The sequence below is a fragment of the Haematobia irritans genome, chromosome 1 (genome assembly GCF_050003625.1).
Source record: "Haematobia irritans isolate KBUSLIRL chromosome 1, ASM5000362v1, whole genome shotgun sequence".
Taxonomy (NCBI): Eukaryota; Metazoa; Arthropoda; class Insecta; order Diptera; family Muscidae; genus Haematobia; species Haematobia irritans.
The window spans coordinates 55,698,999-55,724,812 of NC_134397.1; the positions used below are offsets into that span (position 1 = coordinate 55,698,999).

Here is a 25,814-nt window from a genome sequence, read left to right on the forward strand (position 1 = left end):
ACCGAACTGCGTATACGTAATATAATTCTTTTCTGGCACTAACAATTGGTATTACTTATACGCACTCTGGCACTTTAATTAGTACACATAAAATATTGGGACTATTTGAGATCAAAGCAATATCATAGAAAAATTCCTATACGAACCCCCTTTTATATATTTTAATTTAGACTATATATGTCTGATACCATAAAACGTATCTACATTATTTTCCCCCAAAACACAATATTATTCAAATTTTTTCCACTGCCACATTACTACTATGAATTCCATACGGATTCAATTATTCAAAAGTCTATAAAGATTGTAAACTATTTTATAGGCATTTTAATGATTCCGTTTCCTTATTTCTACAATATCCTTTCACCGAGAATCCCTCGGTATCCCCTCAGCAAAATCTAAATCTAAATGAACTAAGAACAAAAATAATAACAACAACAACAACAACAAAAATACGAATTTAATGAACAAAGTGTTAAATATCTCATAAAATTTTTTCAATTTTTTTCTTTGCACATTACCAGCAAACACATTCGAAATATATGGGAGGGGTGGGGGGTAAGAAAGAAAAGCAAAATAATTTTTCCTCCTTGTGGTGCTCAAAAACTGTAAATGTAGAGTGTTAGTGGTTGAAACCAAAGTTGATTTTTAATAACCACCACCACCAACAACCCATCCCCCCAGAGTAGTTAGCATTATGTTGGCCCATTCATGCCTTAAGGCCTCACTATGCATATACTTACGCACAAAATCTCAGTTTATGCATCTCATGTAGTGTGGTTCTAATATTGTTAACCTATTTCGTTATAATCTCAAGGATTTGTAGTTATCGTAGTCACTAGGCGCTACTAGATTGAGTTAGGTTATATGGGTTAGGGAATGGGTTATTTGTTAATTCCACAGATGTTAAAGAAATCCGTATGTGATTTGAAAATGTAGAACTACAATATACAAGTCGGGTAATTTGTCGGTTGGGAATTTTAAAAATTTTCTGTAGAAAACTAATTTTGACAAACTTTACTGAATAAATAAACTTTTTACAAAATTTTCTATAGAAATAAAATTTTGCAAAAATTTTCTATAGCAATAAAATTTTTCTAAAATTTTCTGTAGAAATAAAATTTTGACAAAATTTTCTATAGAAATAAAATTTTGACAAAATTTTCTATAGAAATACAATTTTGAAAAAAAAAATATTCTGCAGAAATTACAATTTGACAAAATTTTCTTAGAAATAATTTTTGTTTTACAAAATTTTCTATTTTCCATAGAAATAAAGTTTTCCAAAAATTTAAAAAAATATAAATATAAAAATAAAATTTTGCAAAAAATTTTTATGGAAATAAAATGTTGACAAAATTTCCTATAAAAATACAATTTTGGCAATGGCTTCGGCCCTCTCCATTATTTAGAATTATAAAGGATTATCTTGAGCAACTTTACTCAAGTAATTTCTGAAGTCTACGAACAGATATCGAAATAATGAATATTCCTTTTTCCTTCTGAAGTTTGCAGAAATTACAAATTCCAACTGAAATGGGAATTTTTGTTACTTATACGCTTCCTTGTACTGCAATTAATATTTATCATACGCATCAATCAATCTTCACACCACCTGATAGTACAATGATGGTAGAATGATAAAATAGTCTACATAGGTTAATAATGAAATTCTCCAACATATCTGGTATTTCCTTGGCTATAAATTTCTATAAATCCATACCCGCTATATTAACAAGATATGAGAATTTATATTGCTTATACGCAGCCCCATGTAGTACAACATTTATCATTTAATACAGCATAATTTGAGTTTATTGTTACCACACTTTTAATCAAGTAATTCTACCACAACGGCTGCACAATTGATAGAATTTTACCACAAAAAATATACCTATCCATCTTTCTCCAACAATTTTCTATAGAAATAAAATTTTCTATAGGAATAAAATTTTTTACAAAATTTTCTACAGGTATACAAATTTTTACAAAATTTTTAATAGAAATAAAATTTTGCAAAAATATTATTTCTGTATATAAAATTTTGCCAACATTTTCTATAGAAATAAAATTTTGACAAAATTTTCTATAGAAATACAATTTTGACAAAAGTTTTTATAGAAATAAAATTTTGACAAAATTTTCTATAGAAATAAAATTTCAACAAAATTTCCTGTAGAAATAAAATTTTGACAAAATTTTCTATAGAACTAAAATTTTGACAAAATTTTCAATAGAAATAAAATTTTGACAAATTTTTCTATTGAAATAAAATGTTTACAAAATTTTCTATAGAAATAAAATTTTGACCAAAGTTTTCATAGAAATACAATTTTGACAAAAGTTTTTATAGAAATTAAATTTCGACCAAACTTTCTATAGAAATAAAATTTTGACCAAATTTTCTATAGAAATAAAATTTTGATAACATTTTCTATAGAACTAAAATTTTGACAAAATTTTCAATAGAAATAAAATTTGGACAAAATTTTCTATTGAAATAAAATTTTTACAAAATCTTCTATAGAAACAAAATTTTTCAAAATGAGATTTTTTGTTTCGTAGTTTGTTGGTAAAATTTTGTCCAAATTGTGGTTGATTATTTTTGGCTCGAGTAGCAACCATGGTTAAAAAAATAGTTTAATTTTATAAATTTATAATTTAATTTTATAAATTTATAATTTTCACAAATTTGGTATCAATTTAAAATTAGCAATCGATAATCTCTTACTTTAAATAAATAAAGCATACATACTTTAGTTATCATGTAGTCGGCCTCGCCCATGATTTATTCATTCCCTCACTAATTTTACAATTTCTGACATATCAGTTATTTTCCTCTCTATAAAATTTTATAAATCCAAAAAAAATGAGAATTTATATTATTTATACGCCACCCATTACTACAATGAATACAACATTTATCATACGCCCAAGTGCACGAAATTTAAACCTATCATTATATCACCTACCCCCATGGTTGCCACAGTTAGTTGAATTTTTAATGTTTTGGTAGATTTTGTAAAAATATACCTCTCTAACTAAGAAGTACTGCAAAACTTTTGTAAAAATTTTCTACGGAAATGAAATTTTTCTAAAATCTATAGAAATAAAATTTTAAAAAATATAGGAATAAAATTTTTCACCAAATTTTTTTATAGAAATAAAATTTTGCAAAAATTTTCTATAGAAATCAAGTTTTGACAAAATTTTCTATAGAAATAAAATTTTGACAAAATTTTCTATAGAAATAAAATTTTACAACAATTTTCTATAGAAATAAAATTTTGCAAAAATTTTCTACAGAAATGAAATTTTTCAAAATAAGATTTATTGTTTGGTAGTTTGTTGGTAAAATTTTCTCCACATTGTGGTAGATTACACTAGTTTACAAACAAAAAAATCATGTACACTTGATGAAAATTAACTTTTCTTATGTATTTTGAGCTGCTGATTCGAAAAATTAAAAAAAAATGTTTATGGAACAGTTTTTGAGATATCCCGTTATTTTTAAATTTTCACTCTTTTTCACTAAACACAATATATCTCGAGTTAGAAATGTCCGATTATAACGCAACCCGGTGTACTACAACATTTATCATTTACTACAACATTATTTGATTACTATATCACCTACCACAACGGCTGCCACTATTGGTAGAATTTTACCAAAAATGATTGATTTTGTACTGTTTTGCCAGATTGGTAGAATTCTTAATGTTTTGGTAGATTTTGCACAATATTCCTCTCGAAATTTGCCCCAAAAAATATTCTATAGAAATACAATTTTGCAAAAATTTTCTATAGTAATAAAATTTTGCAAAAATTTTTAAGACATAAAATTTTGCAAAAATGATCTATAAAAACTTGTAAGGAAAGTCTAAAGTAGGGCGGGGCCGACTATATTATACCCTTCACCACTTTGTAGACCAAAATTTGTGTTACCATCTCAACTCCTTCATGAAGGTTTATACTCCCATATACAAATATTTATATCTTAACCGGTTTGGAGACAATTTTTTGTACTTCCACAAAATCTCTAGAACCATAATTAAAATCGGCTTATGCCCTGGGATGAAGCATAATGTTACTAAAAAATATGGGAAACATTTAAATCTGAATCAATTTTGAGGCAACTTCGCAAAAGCGTATTTATAACTTATCGGTCGATAGAAGTGTATTAGAGTAATAGGAAAATTTGAGTCATTTTTACAAGTTTTCGACTTAGCAGTGGCGATTTTTTAGAGAAAATGTGGGTATTTTGGGCATTTTGGCCTAAATCGGAAAAACATATATATGGAAGCTATATCGAAATCTGAACCGATTTCAATAAAATTTCACATGCATAGTTACTATATTAATTCTACTCCCTCTGCAAAATTTCACGTAAATCAGAGTAAAACTTTTGCCTCTGTGGTCATATTAGTCCAAATCAGGCAAATGATATATATGGGAGCTATGTTATATCTAAATCTGGACCGATTTCAATAAAATTTACCACACTGAACTACACTACTAATTGTATTCCTAGGGCAACATTTCAAGCAAATTAGGGTAAAACTCTGGCTTCTGGGGCCAATAAGTCCATATCGGGCGAAAGATATATATGGGAGCTATATCTAAATTGGAACAGATTTTAATCAAATTTGGCACACTGAACTATACTATTAAACGTACTCCTTGTGCGAAATTTGAAGCAAATCAGGACAAAACTCTGGCTTTTGAGGCCATATAAGTCCAAATCGGACGAAAGATATATATCGGAGCTATATCTAAATCTGAACCGATTTGGCTGATATTTTGCACATTTGACGAGAGCCGCAAACCATTTGGCTGTACGAAATTTTAAGAAAATAAGTTGATAAATACGTCAATTATGACCAGATCGGTGATAAATATATATGGCAGCTATATCTAAATCTGAACTGAAAGTTTCTTCAGATTTTGGTCACGAGTCACGTGATTCACGCGTGAATCAGGCGTGTCACAACATCTTCACGTTACACGTACACCTCTACCCTGTACCACAGTAGTGGTAAAGGGTATAATAAATGTTTCTAAAAATTTTCTATACAAAGAAAAATTTTGCAAAAACTTTCTATAGAAATAAAATGTTGACAATTTTTTTATAGAAATAAAATTTTGGCATTTTTTTATAGAAATAAAATTTTGAAAGAATTTTCTATAGTAATAAAATTTTGGCAAAATTTTCTATAGAAATAAAATTTTGACCAATATTTTGTGTTCGCCGAAGTGTCGGTCAATGAGACCAACTTAGCTATAGGTCGTCTTACAACGCCATTCTCCGTACGTATATCCGCGACCCGAATGTGACCATCTACGCCCGGGTGAACCGACACGACTCGACCTAATTTCCAAGAAGTTGGTGGAAGCTGTTCATGACGAATAACGACTAGGTCATTTACCATAACATCGCGCTGAGGAAATTTCCACTTATATCTCATATGCAGATTCTTCAAATATTCCTCTTTCCAACGTACACAAAACTGTTGTGCAAGAGCCTGTACCTTACGAAACCGATTCACCAACGAAAGAGGCTGTTCGGTTATAACTGGCTCAGCAGGGGCGAGTAGAGGGGCACCTATAAGAAAATGACCCGGTGTCAAAGCGTCAAGCTCCTGCGGGTTATCCGATTGGGGACAAAGAGGTCTTGAATTCAAACAAGCCTCAATACGAGCCAACACCGTCGAAAACTCTTCAAACGTGAAACGAACATTCCCTATTTGCCTTCTGAAATGCAACTTAAAACTCTTCACCCCAGCTTCCCAAAGGCCTCCCATATGAGGCGCACCAGCTGGGATAAATCGCCACGATAGGCCCTGGTGTGCAAACTTAGAGGACACGACATCACTGCTTCCCCTAATTACATCCCGGAAATTTCGTTCAAGCTCACGCGACGCACCGACAAAATTTGTCCCATTGTCCGAGAAAATGGTCGCAGGACAACCCCGACGAGCAACAAACCTATGAAATGCCGCAAGAAAGCCGGCAGTCGACAAGTCGGAAACCGCTTCCAAATGAATCGCCCTAGTAGCAAAACACACGAAAACGCACACATAACCTTTAGTTATGCGACAATAACGTCCGGTGAACGACTTCACCTCAAAGGGGCCTGCATAGTCTACGCCAGTCGTAGTAAAAGGTCTGTCGAGAACAGTTCTTTCCGGAGGAAGAGGAGCCATCACCTGACTACAAACCCGTTTCCTCTCCAAAAGACATGGTTTACACCTATGTATAACCGAACGAATAAGATTCCTCACCCGAGGTATCCAGTATTCTATACGAAGAATACGCAACATCAACTGATTTCCTCCATGAATGGAAATCAAATGAACAAATTCCACCAAAAGCTTCGTGAATCGACAGCTGTAGGGCAAAATTATAGGGTGCCGCTCCGAATACGAAAGAATAGGCGAGCGGCTCAAACGACCATACATCCGCATTACACCCATTTCATCAAGGAACGGGTTCAAAGAAACAAGTGAACTGCCAGTACCTAACGAAGACCTATCCATCAAGTCCTTATATTCATTACCATAATTCATTTTTTGAGCAAGCACTATCAAGCGACTTTTAGTTGCCCTAATCTCAGACGATGATAAACTGTGATCCGCATAGCTACAATCACGCCTATGAGCGGGATGCGTCCGATAAAAGAATCTCATAACATATGAGATAACACGCAGCGCTCTATCCAGAGAAGAAAATCTATCGAGAACATCCTCGAATGAATCAACGAAAGAAGCATGTGCCTTCACAGACCGAATTTCTACGTCGGTGTCAAAAGAGGAAGTGTCACGAACCGGCCATTCCGATTGACTACACGATAGCCACTGAGGCCCATGCCACCAAAGTCGAGAGGCGGCCAAATCCGAAGGGGACACACCGCGGCTGCCAAGATCAGCAGGATTATCCTCCGACCTCACATGATACCAATTCGTACCACCGACGTTCTCCTGAATGCGACATACCCTATTCGCGACAAATGTTGTCCAAGCCGAAGGCGTTTTCTTTAACCAGGCTAGTACAATAGTCGAATCCGTCCAACAATAAATTCGACCAAAATCAATACCGATTTCTCGAATGACCGTTCTTGCGAGTTCGGACGCTAAAACAGCGCCGCAAAGCTCCAAACGAGGCAAAGAAACCGATTTCAACGGAGCAACTTTCGTCTTGCACGATAGCAAATTAACGACAATCTCGCCATTTGGGGCCAAAACTCGAATATATACTACCCCCGCGTATGCCTTAACCGAGGCATCTGAAAATACGTGAAGCTCGGCCGAAGTGCACGGTGTGTAACGAATCCACCGAGGAATATTTATCGAATTGACATCCGGATAACTATCTACAAATTTTTCCCACTCGGATGCCGTTGCCGAAGGCAGTATTTCATCCCAGCCGACGCGATCAAGCCAAACCTTCTGCATGATAATCTTTGCCACAATTATCACTGGACCTAACCAACCGACAGGGTCGAATAATTTCGCGATAGCCGACAACACTTCCCGTTTAGTGTATCCACACCTTTTTGCTATAGGCTCGACCGCGAAGTAGAATGCATCCAATTGAGCATTCCATCTCACACCCAATGGTTTCGAATTGCTAGCCTCGACAAATGCCAGCAATTGAGCATCAACCAAATATTCCGGCGGTAGTGAATCTAAAATTTCTCTATAATTCGATGTCCATTTCCGCAGTTCAAATTTAGCCGTCGCAAGCGCCGCGATTAATTGATCCCGAGCCATTATCGCAGTTTCAAGGTCATGAGTTCCGGTCAAAACGTCATCAACGTACATACATTTACGTAATATATCGGCCGCGAGTGGAAACTCCTCCTCAGTGTCTTCAGCTAACTGTAACAGTGTCCGTATCGCGAGATATGGTGCACAGTTTACACCGAAGGTCACCGTTTGTAGTTCATAGTCCTGGACTGTCCTTGTCGGAGAATCCCTAAAAACAATTCTCTGCAACGGAGCATGAGAAGAGTCCACTCGAATCTGCCTATACATCTGTGTAATATCGCAGTTGAACACGTATTTAAATAGTCGCCATCGCACAATAAGAAGGACTAAGTCCTGCTGCAAAGTGGGACCTACGTGAAGGATATCGTTAAGACTATTCCCGTTGGACGTTTTATTAGACGCATTAAATACGACGCGAAGTTTGGAAGTCTTCTTCTCGAGGTTAATGACAGGATGATGTGGAAGATAACACGAAAGTGTATCACTTGCAGAAATGGCGGATACTGGCCTCATGTGATCCAAATGCAAATATTCTTTAACAACACTATCATAAACTGATTTCACGTCCGGCCTTTTCGATAATGACGATTCATTACGATAAAATTGCCTCAAAGCAGTTGTTCGGGACTCACCCAAATATCCACGAGGACCGAGCTCTTCCTTTAGCGGAAGTGTAACTATATATCTACCTTCCGAATCTCTGCGCGTTGTCCGAACGTAATTTTCCTCACAGAACTTATCGGAGGGGGACAAAACCCCTTTACGTGGTGTTTCCTCCAACTCCCAAAACCGTAAAAGCGTTCTATCTAAATTTTCCTCTTCATCAACCGCTATAGTCGTAGTAAATGTTTGAATTTGCGATGTAGAAATCGGACCCGTTACCAGCCAGCCGAAAACACTGTTCTGTGCTATCAATGATTGAGCCGCAATCTGCCGGCAACCTTCTAATAGTATTCTCGGGTACAAGTCAGCGCCTAGTAGAATATCGACCGGTCTCGACACGAAAAGATTCGGATCAGCTAAGCGAATATCCGGAATCTGAGACAAAACTTCCTGCGACACCGTAAAGGAAGGTAAATTCCCGGATATAGATTGGAGCACTATAGCCATAGTTTCCAACAAAACCGACGCGTTGAGTGGAGATCCGATTTTCAAATTACACATTTTACTCGATTTGGCCGAAATTGCGCTATTTACCCCCGAAATTGTAACATTAGCCGCGTGAACCGGTAGTTTCACCCGATTTCGAAAGCGTTCCGTCAGAAACGAAGATTCTGAAGCGGGGTCAATCAAAGCGCGTGCCGGATATGAAACCCCATCGTGCATGATATTAATCATCGCAGTTCCCAAAAGCACGGCCCTATTTTGCGTCGTATGAAATGCCTGGCGAGGTAGGCACGCCGACGAGGTAGAAGGTTGCGGCTGATCAACCGAAGGCATAGTTCTCGGTTGAAAACTAGCCGCTGAACTCGACAAGGTGTTGGTCGAACCCGTCGCCGAAGTCGCGCTATTAGACGGCGTAGAATCGCGATGCAATAGCGAATGATGTCTCGAATTACATTTTGCACACGAATATTGTCTTGGACAATCCTTCATCTCATGACCTTTCATTAAGCAATTCAAGCACAACCGGTTACGTTTTACCACTATGTAACGTTCCGATACCGAGAGTTTACCAAATTTAACGCAAGCCGAAAGTCTATGATTATGTTTAGGACAAATAACGCACTTAGATTCCGACGAAGCACGCGACGATTTAGAAGAAGACGCATTGGTAAAATGCGCTTTTACCTTCTTTTCCTGAGAACGCTTCGAAGACGTGTCTTCCCGCAAATCATGCAAACACATCAACGTACGAACCCTTTCGGACAAAAAAGCGTCTAAATCCGCCCACGACGAAAGGGCTGATTTGTCCCTAACACTCTGCTCCCAAAGAGTCTGTGTGAGCCGCGGCAAACGTTGAAGGCAAATAAAAACGAGTATCTGGTCCCAATTATCGGTCGAAACTTCGTACGTATTCAATGCCGAAAGACAGCCATTGATTCCACGTTGAATCGATTTCAAACCCGCACTTGTCTCTACCGATACTGCCGAAATTGCAAAGAGAGACTTAAGTTGATTGTGAACTAGAACCCGCTTATTGTCGTATGCATCAACGAGGGCCTTCCACGCGAGGGCAAAACTTCGATGTGTCAGCGGAAACTTCGAGACAATTTCCCTAGCTTCGCCACTGGTCTTCCGCACAAGATGACACAAACGCTCGACGTCCGTTAATCTTGAATTGTTAACATAAACTGCTTGAAACAAATCCCGGAATGTAGGCCAGTCTAGAAAATTGCCCTCAAATACATCCGTATCGCACGGTGGCAACGCCAAATTGTGAACCATATCACAAAGTGGAGGGCCACTAACGGCCACTTCACCCCTAAACCCGGCTTTGCCATTAGGCAGCGACTGCCCATCCCGATCAGCCGGTATCGAAGTAGTCGCGTTATTAGCCCAAATCGCTTCGGATCCTTGAGTCGATTTATGAGACCCGATACTCCGTCTCGATGCTGCAACGACCGAAGACGCAGACGAAGTGATCGATGATCTACGTGACCGACGAAACTGGCCCAATTTTCGATTTATCGCGGACAAACAATTCATATAAGCCTGATGGGACGCGTCATATTTCCCGTCCACCGATTCAATATCGCTCGTTTGCGTTGTTCCGGCACCCTGTAAACTAGCCACGCATTCCTCAAAGCAATCCTGAACCTTTGTCCACAACTTCCCCAATTCCTCACTTCGAATCTCGAGGCTATAGACGTCTAACTCCTCATCTTTCATGGCATTAAAATGGGCGTGGAATTTAATAAGAGCGTCCGAAACGCGAATAAAGCGATCAAAGGGAGATACAGACATTCTAACTTTACGTTCAACTACCAAATTGAAGAATGTAACCAAATACGAAATTACAATATAGCCAAGAAGCAACGGCCTATAAAATTACCAAACTCAGACAAGGTTCCGTTCAATAAAAATAGCAAAATACGCAAAAGTAACTCGAGTTACAAAGATTAATTCGAGTCCACAACTCGCGAAAATCCGACAAAAGATCAAACGTTCCCAGAAACCGAAAATACTGAATGTAGGGTGCACAAAATATTACCCCCGAACGCTTGACACAAGAAAAATTATAATAATAATAATAATAAACAAAGGTATAAATAAATCAATAATAATAAATACCTGTCCAATAAATATTCAAAATTTACCAAATATTTGAATGATCGAATAATTTCTCTCAGTGTGAGAGCGTAAAAGTTTCAAAATATACCGAGTTTTAATTCAAGCCCCGATTCCAACCGGGAAATATTCAAACCTTTGAATTCAACTTGAATTCTAATGTGGGAATTACACGTAGTGTATAGCCCCCTTAAGAATTCAAATGATGATCGATATCCGATAACACGATAGTACGAGATGTGCCCGATTAGTCACTATACTATAGCAATCGACTAAGAGCGCAACACTGATGAGAACAAAACAAAATAAAAGCTTTTGTATGTTCTCAAATGTATGCAAATGAACGAAACAATAATTAATAAATGAAATTTCAGCACAGAAAACGCGAAAAAGTGGTGAATATACGAAACAAAGAGAGTGATATATGTGTATAGTGAATATTAGTGTACGAAAGTGGTGAAAATATGTACTTTAAGTTATTTCTCTCCGAAATTATTTGCACAGACGTCAAAATGGAAATACAAAAACAAAAACCTTGAATGCGTTTTGCCGTCGGCAAATGAAAATTTACTTAAAAACAATGAAAAACGATATTTTCACGCAAATAAAGGCAAATAAACCACTTTAAATAAAAAAACACTAATATTCACTGATATCACTGAACTTGTACACCACTTTTAGGAATATTTATAATAAAACCGATCGCGTAGCGTTGTAAAACAACCTTTTTTTTTCTTTAAATGGACGGACGACCACTATATTTGTTGTTGCACCGACCGCGAACTCACTTTATAAGGGAAAATGCACTGCACTTACCTTATAAAACGATGAAACAGATGTTGAGGATGATGAACTGATTGGTCTGAGTTTAAGGTGAAATTGATGACCAGGTCAGGTGGACTGTGTCTATAACAAAAACCAAGAAAAACACCGGTTAAACCAATTCTTCCACTCCGAAGTCCAATTATCCGGTACGAATGGATCAAAATGTTCGCCAAATGCGAAAAGTATGGAAATATAGGGAAAAATAAAAACACGATAGTTTAATATTTTCAATATATAACAAGAGCAGAAGGTTTTATTAAGGTGTTTTCTATTATAATTAATGGTAAACAATATTACCTATAATTTCCAACGATATGGATAAATTTGCAACCGCACCAATTGGCTTATCGATAACAAGTAAAGTGAGAGATGCTCTCAACCAAGATGGCGGAAGGCGGGGCTTTTGACAAGATAAATTAATATTCAAATTATGACATTTCTACTCTGGCAGGGATGTACCAAAAAGTAGTATACAAATTCTAACGAACACTATTAAGTCCAATTAATCTTTACTCGAACTTAAACATTTTGTTTTTAAATAAAATTTTGGCAAAATTTTCTATAGAAATAAAATTTTGACAAAATTTTGTGTAGAATTAAAATTTTGCAAACAATTTCTATAGAAATAAAATTTTGCTAAAATTTTTTATTGAAATAAAATTTAGACAAAGTTTTCTATAGAAATAGAATTTTGAGAAAATTTTCTATAGACATACAATTTTTACGAAATTTTGTATAAAATTAAAATTTTGATAAAATTTTCTATAGAAATAAAATTTTGACCAATATTTTTTTTTATAAATTTTTGCAAAAATTTTCTATAGAAATAAATTTTTGACAAAATTTTGTGTAGAAATAAAATTTTGATAAAATATAGAAATAAAATCTTGACAAAACTTTTTAATATAAATAAAATTTGGTCAAAAAAAATTTATAGAAATAAAATTTTGCAAATTCCTATAATAATATAGGAAAAAATTCGATAACAATAAAATTTTGATAAAATTCTTTATAGAAATAAAATTTTGCATAAATTTAAGGTTTTTTGGTAAAATTTTCTTCAAATTTTGGTGTACTATTTTTGGATCGAGTGATGATAGAAGAATAAAAGATTCCACATAAGTTTATAATTTTCAGAAATTTGCCATCATTTTCATATGCACATAGTCGGTCTCGCCTTTGTTTTATGCATTCCTTCACCAAACTTTTTTTTTTTTTTTTAAATTTAAAATTTCGATTTTCGACCTCACGTCTTCTTGTTTACTTATTCCATATGCATATATTGTTGGAAAAAAAAACTTACTTGAGAGTAATTACATTCCACTTCCATAACCTTTAGGTGTTCTAACCTAAGAACAAAAAACACTCCCCAAGGAAGGCAACAGCTCCTACCATTTATGTAACTTGAGTATGAAGTTGCTACCAGGTCATGCCATCTGGCCAGTAGTAAATAATTTTGTTTTCACAACTTTAGTTTAGGTATTCTAGATATGAATATGTCTGTGCATGTATAAATTTTAAAAATTTTAAATGGGAAATTTACTAAAAATTAAAATTGTAGAATTTACCAAAACTCGGGTGCAGAAGGAAAAATATTTGAATTAATTTTTGGGAGAAAAATTTATACACCGTGAAGGAGAAAAAATTGATTATGTTTTGTGGATTAAAAAATTGGGGCATTAGAGGGTAATAGTGAAGCTGAGAGGTCGTCTCAATCCTCTTACAATCAAATGTTTAATTTCCCAAAATCCCTAAAAAAAATTCAATTTAATCAATTTGGAACTTTAATCCTTGCCTACATAGTGATCATCCCCAATACCTGTGAGGACATTTAAATCAATTTACGTATATGCTAATTACGCGTTCTTATATGCATTCATAATAGAATTTATCAACTTTTTTAATGAAAAATTCTTGAGCAGTTTTTTTTTTACAAATTCTCATTAGCTAGACTTTTGGAAAATTTCAATTTTATCACCATTCACCAGTAATGCCAAGATATTTTAATATAAGAATCTCTTATCTTCTTTTAATTAAATCAGAGTTCCTGTCTCAAATTTATGCTAATTAATTTGAAAGTAAAGCCTTTCATTCAAAATAATGGTAGTTTGTTGCAGCTTCCAAAAATGTTGTCTCCAAGAAAATACAAAAAAAAACATCCCAACTGCCAGCGAGAGAAAATTATCCCCCGAAAGAAGAAGGCGACGACGATGAAAACAAAACAAAAAAAAAACACAAACGCATGAGAAAATTATAATCAAAAACTTTGCTACTTTCCTACTGCATCGACAAATCAAAGTCGCTTAATAAAACTCCATCCTAGCTGTGAGTGGGGTAAAAAGTTTGCCATCTAACGAGTTGGAATGGTGTCCCATCATCATCATCATCGTTGTCGTCTTCGGCACCATCTCCATCACAACAATGAAGCATAACTGACACTGACAATCCGGTGCAATGCAGGCTTATTATCCTGCTGTGACATACATTTGCGCTTGGCCCCAAAGTTTCCATGAAGAAGAAATTCAAGAAGGAAATGCATGCAACTATCTAAAGTTCAACTGATAGAAAAAGCGGAAACTTAACGACAAATTTCCAATTAAAAATTGTTTCCGCTTTAAAACCTTAACGTGCGGCGGCATGGTGGCAATGACGAATAACACACCTTCAAGTGGGATGAAATGCGTTCGAATGAACAATGGTCGCAGTGGGGGATGAAGCGTTGGCTTCATGCTTGCGTCATGAATTATGTGGAGTTTTTTTGTCGCTCGGGTCTCTTGCAAACACAAAGTTTTTTTTTCAGTGAGATAAAAAGTGACTTAAATCAAATTAGATTATTAGTGGTGAAAGATTAGGCCAGAAGGTCTCAGTGGTGGAATTATATGCCCAAAGGTCTCAGCTATCAAATTTCCTATAGAAATAAAATTTTGACAAAATTTTTTAAAGAAATAAAATTTTGATAAAATTTTGATAAGAGTTTCTATAGAAATAAATTTTGATAAAAGTTTCTATATAAATAAAATTTTGACAAAATTTTTTAAAGAAATAAAATTTTGATAAGAGTTTCTATAGAAATAAATTTTGATAAAAGTTTCTATATAAATAAAATTTTGACAAAATTTACTATATAAATAAAATTTTGACAAAATTTTGTATAGAAATCACATTTTGAGAAAATTTTCCATAGAAATGAAATTTTAAAAAAATTTTCTATAGAAATAAAATTTTGATAAAATTTTGATAAGAGTTTCTATAGAAATAAATTTTGATAAAAGTTTCTATATAAATAAAATTTTGACAAAATTTTTTAAAGAAATAAAATTTTGATAAGAGTTTCTATAGAAATAAATTTTGATAAAAGTTGCTATAGAAATAAAATTTTGACAAAATAAAATTTTGATAAAAGTTTCTATAGAAACGTTTATCAATTTTTTCTGTATAAATAAAATTTTGACAAAAATTTTCTATTGAAATAAAATTTTGAGAAAATTTTCTGAAGAAATAAAGTTTTGACAAAATTTTCTATAGAAATAAAATTTGGAAAAAAGTTTCTATAGAAATAAAATTTTGACAAAATTTTCTATAGAAATAAAATTTTGATAAAATTTGTATAGAAATAAATTTTCATAAAAGTTTCTATAGAAATGAAATTTTGACAAATTTTCCATAGGAATGAAATTTTAACAAAATCTTCTATAGAAATAAAATTTTGACAAAATTTTCTAAAGAAATAAAATTTTGACAACATTTTCTATAGAAATAAAATTTTGATAAAAGTTTGTATAGAAATAAATTTTGATAAAATTTTCTATCGAATTAAAATTTTGACAAAATTGTTTGTATAAATAAAAATCTGACAAAATTTTCTGTATAAATAAAGTTTTGACAAAATATTTTGTATAAATAAAATTTTGACAAAATTTTCTGTATAAATATAATTTTGAGAAAATTTTCTATAAAAATTAAATACTGACAAAATTTTATATAGAAATAATATTTTGACAAAATTTTCTATAAAAATTAAATTTTGACAAAATTTTCTATAGAAATCAAATTTTGACAAAATTTTCCATAGAAATGAAATTTTGACAAAATTTTCTAAAGAAATAGAATTTTGACAAAATTCATTATATAAATAAAATTTTGACAAAATTTAATATATAAGTAAAATTTTGACAAAATCTATATATATATAAAATTCAATCTATGTTTGTTTATTTGTTTGTTTGTTTGTATGAACCGAGTTGGCTCCGAAACGGCTGAACCGATTCACTTGAAACTTTCAGAGATCATAGGGGACGTTCATGTGGTGAAAATAGGGTACCTCATTTTTTGACACCTGGTCGCGGAGGGGGACCTCCCCTTTGTCGGACTTTTTGAAAATTGGACCAAAGTTGACCGATTTGCTTGAAATTTTCATTGAAGGTTGAGGTTGGCAACTAGACAAAGATCCGCTACTTTATATTTCGATATTTGGTGGCGGAGGGGGGCCTCCCCTTTGTTCGACTTTTTTTAAAGTACAGTGAAAAAACTAAAATTCTCTAAATTATCTGAGAACAAAAAGGGAACATGCGGTGAGGTTATGGAATTAATATGGGGTACCTGATGATTTCAAATGCGGACGGGGAGGGGGACCTCCCCCTTGCCCTACTTTTTGAAACTTTGAACAAAATTATGCGATTTGCTTGAAATTTTCATTGATTGTTGCGGTTGGCATCTAGACAAAAATCCACTACATTATTTTTCGATATTTGGTCGGGGAGGAGGACCACCCCTTTGCCCTACTTTTTTTTAAAGTACAGTGAAAACAAAACTAAACTCCCCCTACTGAAATTTTACGGAAAAATGGGTGAGGTTATGAAATTTATATCAGGTTCCTGATTTTTTTTAATAAAAATAAAAGGGCATAGGGAGACATCCGCTTCTCTTAAGTACATACAGAGAAACAATTAAACTTTACCGAGTTACTTGAAATTTACAGAGGACTGGGGAGAGATCGTAACCTCTGTCAACCGTAATAGTTGATACCTGATTTTGTGATTTTTGGACGGAAGAGAGGCCGCCCCTTTAGGCTTATAATGTGCTTGACATTTTCTGGGACGTTTACAAAAGATACGCTTTTCGACATTTGGTCGGGGAGGAGGTCCTCCTCTAAAACTGCAAAAAAATGGCTCTATTAACCATATTCCTTGATCTATATCTGTCCATAAAGCTCGAAAAATAATTGTATAATTAGATATAATGCATTTGGACGTCAATTGCCTGTTTTGGTATCAGACTAACATGAAATATAAAAAAATTTATGTTTTCTTGAAATTTACAAAGGAAGCGGGGGAAAATGTTATAAATGAAGAGGCAACCTTCATTGCCCCACACTTGAAGGAAAGTTTCAAGAATTTTCAGGGAAGGTTAGGGGTGCTATTCACTACGGTGTTTGATATTGTATCGGGGAAAGTGACGTCCCTTTAAAACAATAGAGCAAAAATTAAACATCTCCGATCTACTTGAAATTTACAGGGAACGTGGGAGGAGGTGATTAAATTTATACATAATTTTTAAATTAGTATATGTTTTTCGATATCTGGTTGGGGAAGGGGAAAATTGAAATAAACTTTGTCGATTTACTTCGATAGAATTTATAGGGACCATTGAGTAGTTGCGAAATTAATATAGGGACTTGATAGTCCGATATCAGGTCAGAGTGGAGCGAAGGTGGGGAGAGAGTTCCCTTTTGTCAATTTTTTTTTCTTAAATTGAAAGTGGAGGGTTGTCCGTAAATGGGAACTCGGTATATAATTTTATGATTTTTGCACAGGCTTCTTTCTTCCAGACTTCTTATTAGTAAAGAGAGGGTTCCCTTTTGTCCGTTTTTTTTTTCTTAAGTTGAAAGCAGAGGGTTGTCCGTAATGGGAACTCGGTACATAATTTTATGATTTTTGCACAGGCTTCTGCCAGACTTCTTTTTAGTAAAGAACTTAAATTTACATGAAATTGGCAGCCAACGTAGAGGGTGCATTATTTTCCAACATTTTAGCAAATGTTAATGTGGTAAAATTTTTTACTACTTTTGCCTTTTCCGATTTATTGGATGGGAAACAGTAATTCTTTGTATGTTATTATAATATAATGCTTAATTTTCAGATATGTTGAGGAGAAGGATACCTTTCCTTGACAAACCACACTTAAAATTCACAAGAAATATAGAATAAGGTACACCCTCTCCCGCCGTATTTGTACCTATAAACGAAAAATCAAGTAGTCCGATTTGTTCAAAAGAATTCAAATCTTTTCGAATTTGTTTTCAGCACGAAGGATATAGTTGACTAAGTTAACGCAAAATGTTCCTCCAAATACGCTTCGGAAGGCGCAGCGAAGCGGGCCGGGTTACGCTAGTTTAATATATAAATAAAGTTTTGACAAACTTTTCTATAGAAATAAAATTTTGACAAAATTTTCTATAGAAATAAAATTTTAATAAAATTTTCTGTATAAATAAAATTTTGACAAAATTTTCTAAAGAAATAAAATTTTGACAAAATTCACTATATAAATAAAATTTTGACAAAATTTAATATATTCGTTTTGTTTGTTGTTGTTGGCTTCTCTTCAATCGTTATTGTTGTTTTTTTGTTTTTTGATCTCAGCTTAAAGCCATGCATTGACTAAACTACAAGTGTAGCTTAACCAACAGGGGAAAAGTATGCTTGTCAAATTTATTTGGGCAAAGCCCTATAGACTGCAAGATGGTTGGATGTACAGCTGTTTCGGAATTACCACATTCCTCATCAGCATCCTCTACTTGCAGCAAAACTATCAACCAATTATCAGAATAAATTCGGGTAATTCACTCAACCCAACGTGAACTACACTTGAACCTCCCGAAAAAGGGTTTAATAGTCGGATACTGCCTAAACAAATTTGCCAGCATATCTCTTTTCCTTGCAGTCTATAGGGCTTTGCCCAAATAAATTTGACAAGCATACTTTTCCTCTGTTGGTTAAGCTACACTTGTAGTTTAGTCAATGCATGGCTTTAAGCTGAGATCAAAAAACAAAAAAACAACAAAATTTAATATATAAATAAAATTTTGACAAAATTTAATATATAAAGTTTTGACAAAATTTTGTATAAAAAATAAAATTTTGACAGAATTTTCTATAGAAATAAAATTTTGACAAAATTTTCTGTATAAATAAAATTTTGACAAAATTTTCTATAGAAATAAAATTTTGAGAAAATTTTTTATAGAAATAAAATTTTAACAAAATTTTCCATAGAAATGAAATTTGAACAAAATTTTCTATAGAAATAAAATTTTGATAAAATTTTCTATGGAAATAAAATTTTGACAAAATATTCTATAGAAATATATTTTGACAAAATTTTCTATAGAAATAAAATTCTGACAAAATTTTCTATGGAAATAAAATTTTGACAAATTTTTCTATAGATATAACACTTTGAGAAAATTTTCTATAAATATGTTGAGCAAATTTTTAATAGAAATAAAATTTTGGCAAAATTTTCTATCCAGATAAAATTTTGACAAAACTTTCTATAGAAATAAAATTAGGACAAAATTTTCTTTAGAAATGAAATTTTGACAAAATTTTCCATAGAAATGAAATTTTAACAAAGATTTCTATAGAAATAAGATTTTGACAAAATTTTCTGTATAAATAAAATTTTGACAAAATTTTTTATAGAAATAAAATGTTGACAAAATTTTCTATAGAAATAAAATGTTGACAAAATTTTCTATAGAAAAATTTTGCAAACAAATTTTTCAAGCATATCTCTTTTCCTTTGCCAAACTCAAATCATCGATTTGAATGTATTTGGCTGGGTTTGTTTTTGAGCGTGCTTCCTCTATCTTCATTCGTTTTTTTTTTTTGTTATTTTTGGCTTCTCTTCAATCGTTATTATTGTCTTTGATCTCAGCTTAAAGCCATGCATTGACTAAACTACAAGTGTAGCTTAACCAACAGAGGAAAAGTATGCTTGTCAAATTTATTTGGGCAAAGCCGACTATCAAACCCTTTTTCGGAAGGTTCAAGTGTAGTTCACATTGGGTTGAGTGAATTACCCGAATTTATTCTGATAATTGGTTGATAGTTTTGCTGCAAGTAGAGGATGCTGATGAGGAATGTGGTAATTCCGAAACAGCTGTACATCCAACCGTCTTGCAGTCTATAGGGCTTTGCCGAAATAAATTTGACAAGCATACTTTTCCTCTGTTGGTTAAGCTACTTTAGTCAATGCATGGCTTTAAGCTGAGATCAAACACAATAATAACGATTGAAGAGCAGCCAAAAAAAAAAACAAAAAAAAAAGAAATAAAATTTTGACAAAATTTTCTATTGAAAAAAAGTTTTGACAAAATATTCTATAGAAACACAATTTTTACAAAATTTTCTATAGAAATCAAATTTTGACAAAATTTTCCATAGAAATGAAACTTGAATAAAATTTTCTATAGAAATTAAATTTTGACAAAATTTTCAAAAGAAATAAAATTTTGATATAATTTTAATAAGAGTTTCTATAGAAATAAAATTTTGATAAAAGTTTCAATATAAAATTTTATCAAAATTTTCTGTATAAATAAAATTTTGACAAAACTTACTATATAAATAAAATTTTGAGAAAATTTTGTAAAAAAATAAAGTTTTGAGAAAATCTTCTATAGAAATAAAATTTTGACAAAATTTTCTACAGAAATAAAATTTTGACCAAATTTTCTATAGAAATCAAATTTTGAGAACATTTTCTATAGAAATAAAATTTTGACAAAATAAAATAAAATAAAAACAAAAATTTTGACAACATTTTCTATAAAAATAAAATTTTGACAACATTTTCTATAAAAATTTAATTTTTAGAAAATTTCTATAGAAATAAAATTTTAACAAAATTTTCTAAAGAAATAAAATTTTGACAAAAATTTCTATTGAAATAAAGTTTTGACAAAACATTCCATAGAAACAAAATTTTTACACAATCTTGACAAAATTTTCCATAGAAGTGAAATTTGAACAAAATTTTCTATAGATATAAAATTTTGACAAAATTTTCTAACGAAATAAAATTTTGTCAAAAATTTCTATTGAAATAAAATTTTGACAACATTTTCTTAAAAACAAAATTTTCTATAAAAATAAAATTTTGACAAAATTTTCTATAAAAATTAAATTTTGAGAAAATTTTCTATAGGAATAAAATTTTGAGAAAATTTTCTATAGAAATAAAATTTTGACAAAATTTACTATATAAATAAAATTTTGACAAAATTTACTATATAAATCAAATTTTGACAAAATTTTCTATAGAAATCAAATTTTGATAATAGTTGCTATAGAAATAAAATATTGACAAAATTTTTTGTATAAATAAAATTTTGACAAAATTTACTATATAAATAAAATTTTGACAAAATTTACATATAAATAAAATTTTGACAAAATTTTCTGTATAAATAAAATTTAAAAAAAAATTCTGTAGAAATAAAATTTTGAGAACATTTTCTGTAGAAATAAAATTTTGACAAAATTTTCTATAGAAATAAAATTTTTACAAAATTTTCAATAAAAACAAAATTTTTACAAAATTTTCTATAAAAATAAAATTTTGATAAAATTTTCTATAGAAATAAAATTTTGACAAATTTTGTTTGCCCTCAAAAGAGTCAATAAGGGAACTGTTGGCCCAAAGGCCTCAGTAGTAAAATTGTAGGCCAAGAAGTCCGTGTCTATGGGGTCTTAGCTTAGGCGGCAGCCCGATGTATCAGGCTCACTTAGACTATTCAGTCCATTGTGATACCACATTGGTGAACTTCTCTCTTATCACTGAGTGCTGCCCGATTCCATGTTAAGCTCAATGACAAGGGACCTCCTTTTTATATCCGAGTCCGAACGGCGTTCCACATTGCAGTGAACCCACTTAGAGAAGCTTTGAAACCCTCAGAAATGTCACCAGCATTACTGAGGCGGGCACGCTAACCATTGCACCACGGTGTCTCCCATTTCTATAGAAAATTTTGTTAAAATTTCATTGCTATGGAAAATTTTGTGAAAACTTGATTTCTATAGAAAATTTTCTCAAAATTTAATTTTTATAGAAAATTTTGTCAACATTTTATATTTATAGAAAATTTTGTCAAAATTTTGTTTTTATAGAAAATTTTGTCAAAATTTTATTTCTATAGAAAATTTTGTCAAAATTGTATTTCTTTAGAAAATTTTGTCAAAATTTTATTTCTATAGAAAATTTTGTCAAAATTTGATTTCTATGAAAATTTTGTATTTTTTTTTTTATTTGATTTATATAGAAATTTTTATCAAAATTTTATTTCTATAGAAAATTTTGTCAAAATTTTATTTCCATTTTTTCAAAATTTTATTTCTATAGAAAATTTTCTCAAAATTTTATTTATATAGTAAAATTGTGATTTCTATAGAAAATTTTGTCAATTTTGTTTTAAAATTTGATTTCTATAGAAATTTTTATCAAAATTTTATTTCTATAGAAAATTTTGTCAAAAATGTATTTCTATAGAAACTTTTATCAAAATTTTATTTCTATAGAAAATTTTGTCCCAATTTTATTTCTATAGAAAGTTTTGCCAAATAAAATTTTGACAGAATTTACTATATAAATAAAATTTTGACAAATTTTCTAATGAAATAAAATTTTGAGAAAATTTTCTATAGAAATAAGATTTTGACAAAATTTTCTATAGAAATAGAATTTTGAGAAAATTTTCAATAGAAATAAAATTTTGATAAAAATTTCTATAGAAATCAAATTTTAAAACAAAATTGACAAAATTTTCTATAGAAATCAAATTTTACTATATAAATAAAATTTTGACAAAATTTTCGAAAGAAATAAAATTTTGAGAAAATTTTCTATAGAAATAAAATTTTGACAAAATTTTCTGTAGAAATAACATTTTGACAAAATTTTCTATAGAAATAAAATTTTCTATAAAAACAAAATGTTCACAAAATTTTCTATAAAAATAAAATGTTGACAAAATTTTTATATAAAAATTAAATTTTGACAAAATTTCCTATAGAAATCAGATTTTGACAAAATTTTGCATAGCAATGAAATTTTAACAAAATTTTTTATAGAAATGGGAGCCACCGTGGTGCAATGGTTAGCGTGCCTGTTGCCCCAAAGGTCTCAGTAGTAAAATTGTAGGTCAAGAAGTCCATGTTAGTGGGTCAAGAACATTCCCAGATTTCTCAGTAGTTGTTTTGCTGGGATGATAACACTGGGCCTGTTTCTGCACCAGCATCAGTTTCTACTCGCAGAACGGGACATTTTTTGGCGGTGGAAGCCCATATAAAATTTATTGGAGATTATCCAAATTTACCCTGTTTCCGGATCACAAGTTGGAGGTTCTCGTTTTTGTTGGGATGTTATAACTCGGCATGTTTCTGCGTCAGTTTCTTCTTGAATAACGTAGCACTCTTTAAACAGCCAGAGCTAAATTGGCATATCGGTATATTTAAGAATCGAATCTTTTATCAAAATGTATCCAAAATGAACAGTTTCAAGTTAGAACATTTCACTGTAAATCTCCATAACCCCACCATGACCATGCAGTAGAATGAGCTACAAAATTATGCTACAATTTGAATTATACAACTCCATGCATGAAGTCCTCTAGATTTTAATGTATACAAGTAATTTTGGAATTACAAACTACCAGCGTTGTTGGCTTTTTTTGTCCTTTCCTCATTCATTTGCCGGATATGAAGGAAACATATGCTTGACTTATACAAAATTTGTCGCTTGTCAAAACGAAAAAAAAAATTTATAGTTTTTTTTTGTTCATATAATGAAACAACTACTTGACACGTCTTCCATCTCAAAAGGACTACTCCCATCTTATGAACAAAAACTGATATGGGGGGGAAATTTTACATGTGTGTGAGGGGGTGTCTGATTTCCTCTTCTTCTTTTTTCCAAGTTCTTTTCACCATTCTAGAGCATAATAGCAAAAGTAATTCAAATGTCACCATGTCACTTGGCACTGCAACATGTTGCAATTGGAAAATGAACAAAAAATAAGAAGCACAAGTAGAAACGCAGAAACACAGAAAGAATACCTCCAAAAACTTCCTCCCTAATGAAATGCAACGTTCTGCTATCGTTTATACAAAAAAAAAATACTTTGCAATTAACAAATGTCATTAGAGCTTTATTGCAATTATCACCTCGGTAAAATTTAACAAAAAAACGAAAACACAGAAAACATTGGAATTACATTTAATGTCCCACCAAGGAATAATGATTCATTTTCCTGTCAAGCATATTTTCCGACACTTGAAGGTGTGAGAGGGAAAAATTATGGGTAGTGGCAAATGATGGGTCTTGGTAGCGATTCATAAATTAATGGCTCCACAGAGTTTATTATTTTTTCCGAGGGTATTGCATTCAATGAAAAATTGTGGAATAAACTATGATTTTTTTTATTGTAATTGTATATAAAAAAATTATGTATGAAAAAATTTATGAAGGTTGACTACTTTATTGCTTATTCAATTAATTAACTCAATAATTTGCAATTGGTTGGCATATTTCGAGGCTATTTTAATTAGTTGCATTAATTTTTTTTTATCAATAGGTCAGTAATCATTTTATGTTGCTTTTTTCTTTTTGCTCATTAATGCTGGCAATATTTATGAGAATTGTAGCCGCTAACTTTGATTTATTTTCATTTTTTTTTGTGTTTTTATTTATCAATATTGTCATATGAAATAACTTAAAGTAAATTAAATTCAACTAAATTATTTATTGATATTAAAATCCATTATATGTTTTCATTTGCCATTACACAAATAAAATTTTAATCGAATTTTCTATACAAATAAAATGTTGATACAATTTTCTATTGAAATAAAATGTTGACCAAAATTTTCTATAGAAATAAAATTTTGACAAAATTAAAATTTTAACAAAATTTTGTATAGAAATAAAATTTTAACAAAATTTTTTGTGGAAATAAAATTTTGACAAAATTTTAAGTAGAAATAAAATTTGGATAAAATTTTCTATAGAAATAAAATTTTGAGAAAATTTTGAATAGAAGTAAAATTTTTAAAAAATTTTGTATAGAAATAAAATGTTGACAAAATTTTCTGTGGAAATAAAATTTTAAGAAAATTTTCAATAGAAATAACGTTTTGACAAACTTTTCTATAGAAATAAAATTTTCATAAAATTTTTCTATAGAAATAAAATTTTAATAAAATTTTCTTTACAAATGTAGTTTTGACAAAATTTTCTATAGAAGCAATATTTTGATACAATTTTCTATAGAAATAAAATTTTGACAAAATTTTCTATAGAAAGAATATTTTGATAAAATTTTTTGACAAAATTTGCAATAAAAATAAAATTTTGACAAATTTTTCTTTAGAAATAAAATTTTGACAAAATTTTCTATATAAATAAAATTTTGATAAAATTTTCTATAGAAAAGAAATTTGGACAAAATTTTATAAAGAAAAAAAATTTTGACAAACTTTTCTAAAGAAAAAATTTTTAGACAAAATTTTCCATACAAACAAATTTAACAAAATTTTCTATAGAAATAAAATTTTAACAAAAATTTCTCTAAAAATAAATTTAACAAAAGTTTCTATACAAAAAAAAAGTTTACAAAATTTTCTTTACTAATGAAATTTTGACAATATTTTCTATAGCAACAATATTTTGATACAATTTTCTATGGAAATAAAATTTTGATAAAATTTTCTACAGAAATAAAATTTTGACAAAATTTTCTATTGAAATACAATTTTAATACAAATTTTCTATCGAAATAAAATTTTGAAAACTTTTGCTATAAAAATAAAATGTTGACAAAAAATTCTACAGAAATAAAATTTTAGCAAAATTTTCTATAGAAACAAAATTTTGACAAAATTTTCTACAGAAATAAAATTTTAATAAAATTTTCTACAGAAATAAAATTTTCAC

General features: G+C 31.0%; 2 protein-coding genes across 2 annotated transcripts in view; one reads left to right on the forward strand and one right to left on the reverse strand.

The window, feature by feature from the left end:
* LOC142220948 (trophoblast glycoprotein) overlaps positions 1 to 25,814 on the forward strand; it is a 425,290-nt gene that overhangs the window by 300,773 nt on the left and 98,703 nt on the right. The gene's annotated exons all lie outside the window — the stretch shown is intronic.
* Positions 1,415 to 24,218, reverse strand: LOC142225201 (uncharacterized). Its single transcript, XM_075294979.1, has 7 exons — positions 24,111 to 24,218; positions 23,200 to 23,312; positions 14,178 to 14,292; positions 13,140 to 13,171; positions 11,814 to 11,903; positions 5,275 to 10,749; positions 1,415 to 1,502 (listed from the first exon to the last, which is right to left on the reverse strand). Exons 1-7 carry the CDS (start codon positions 24,216 to 24,218, stop codon positions 1,415 to 1,417), a joined length of 6,021 nt encoding a protein of 2,006 aa, XP_075151094.1.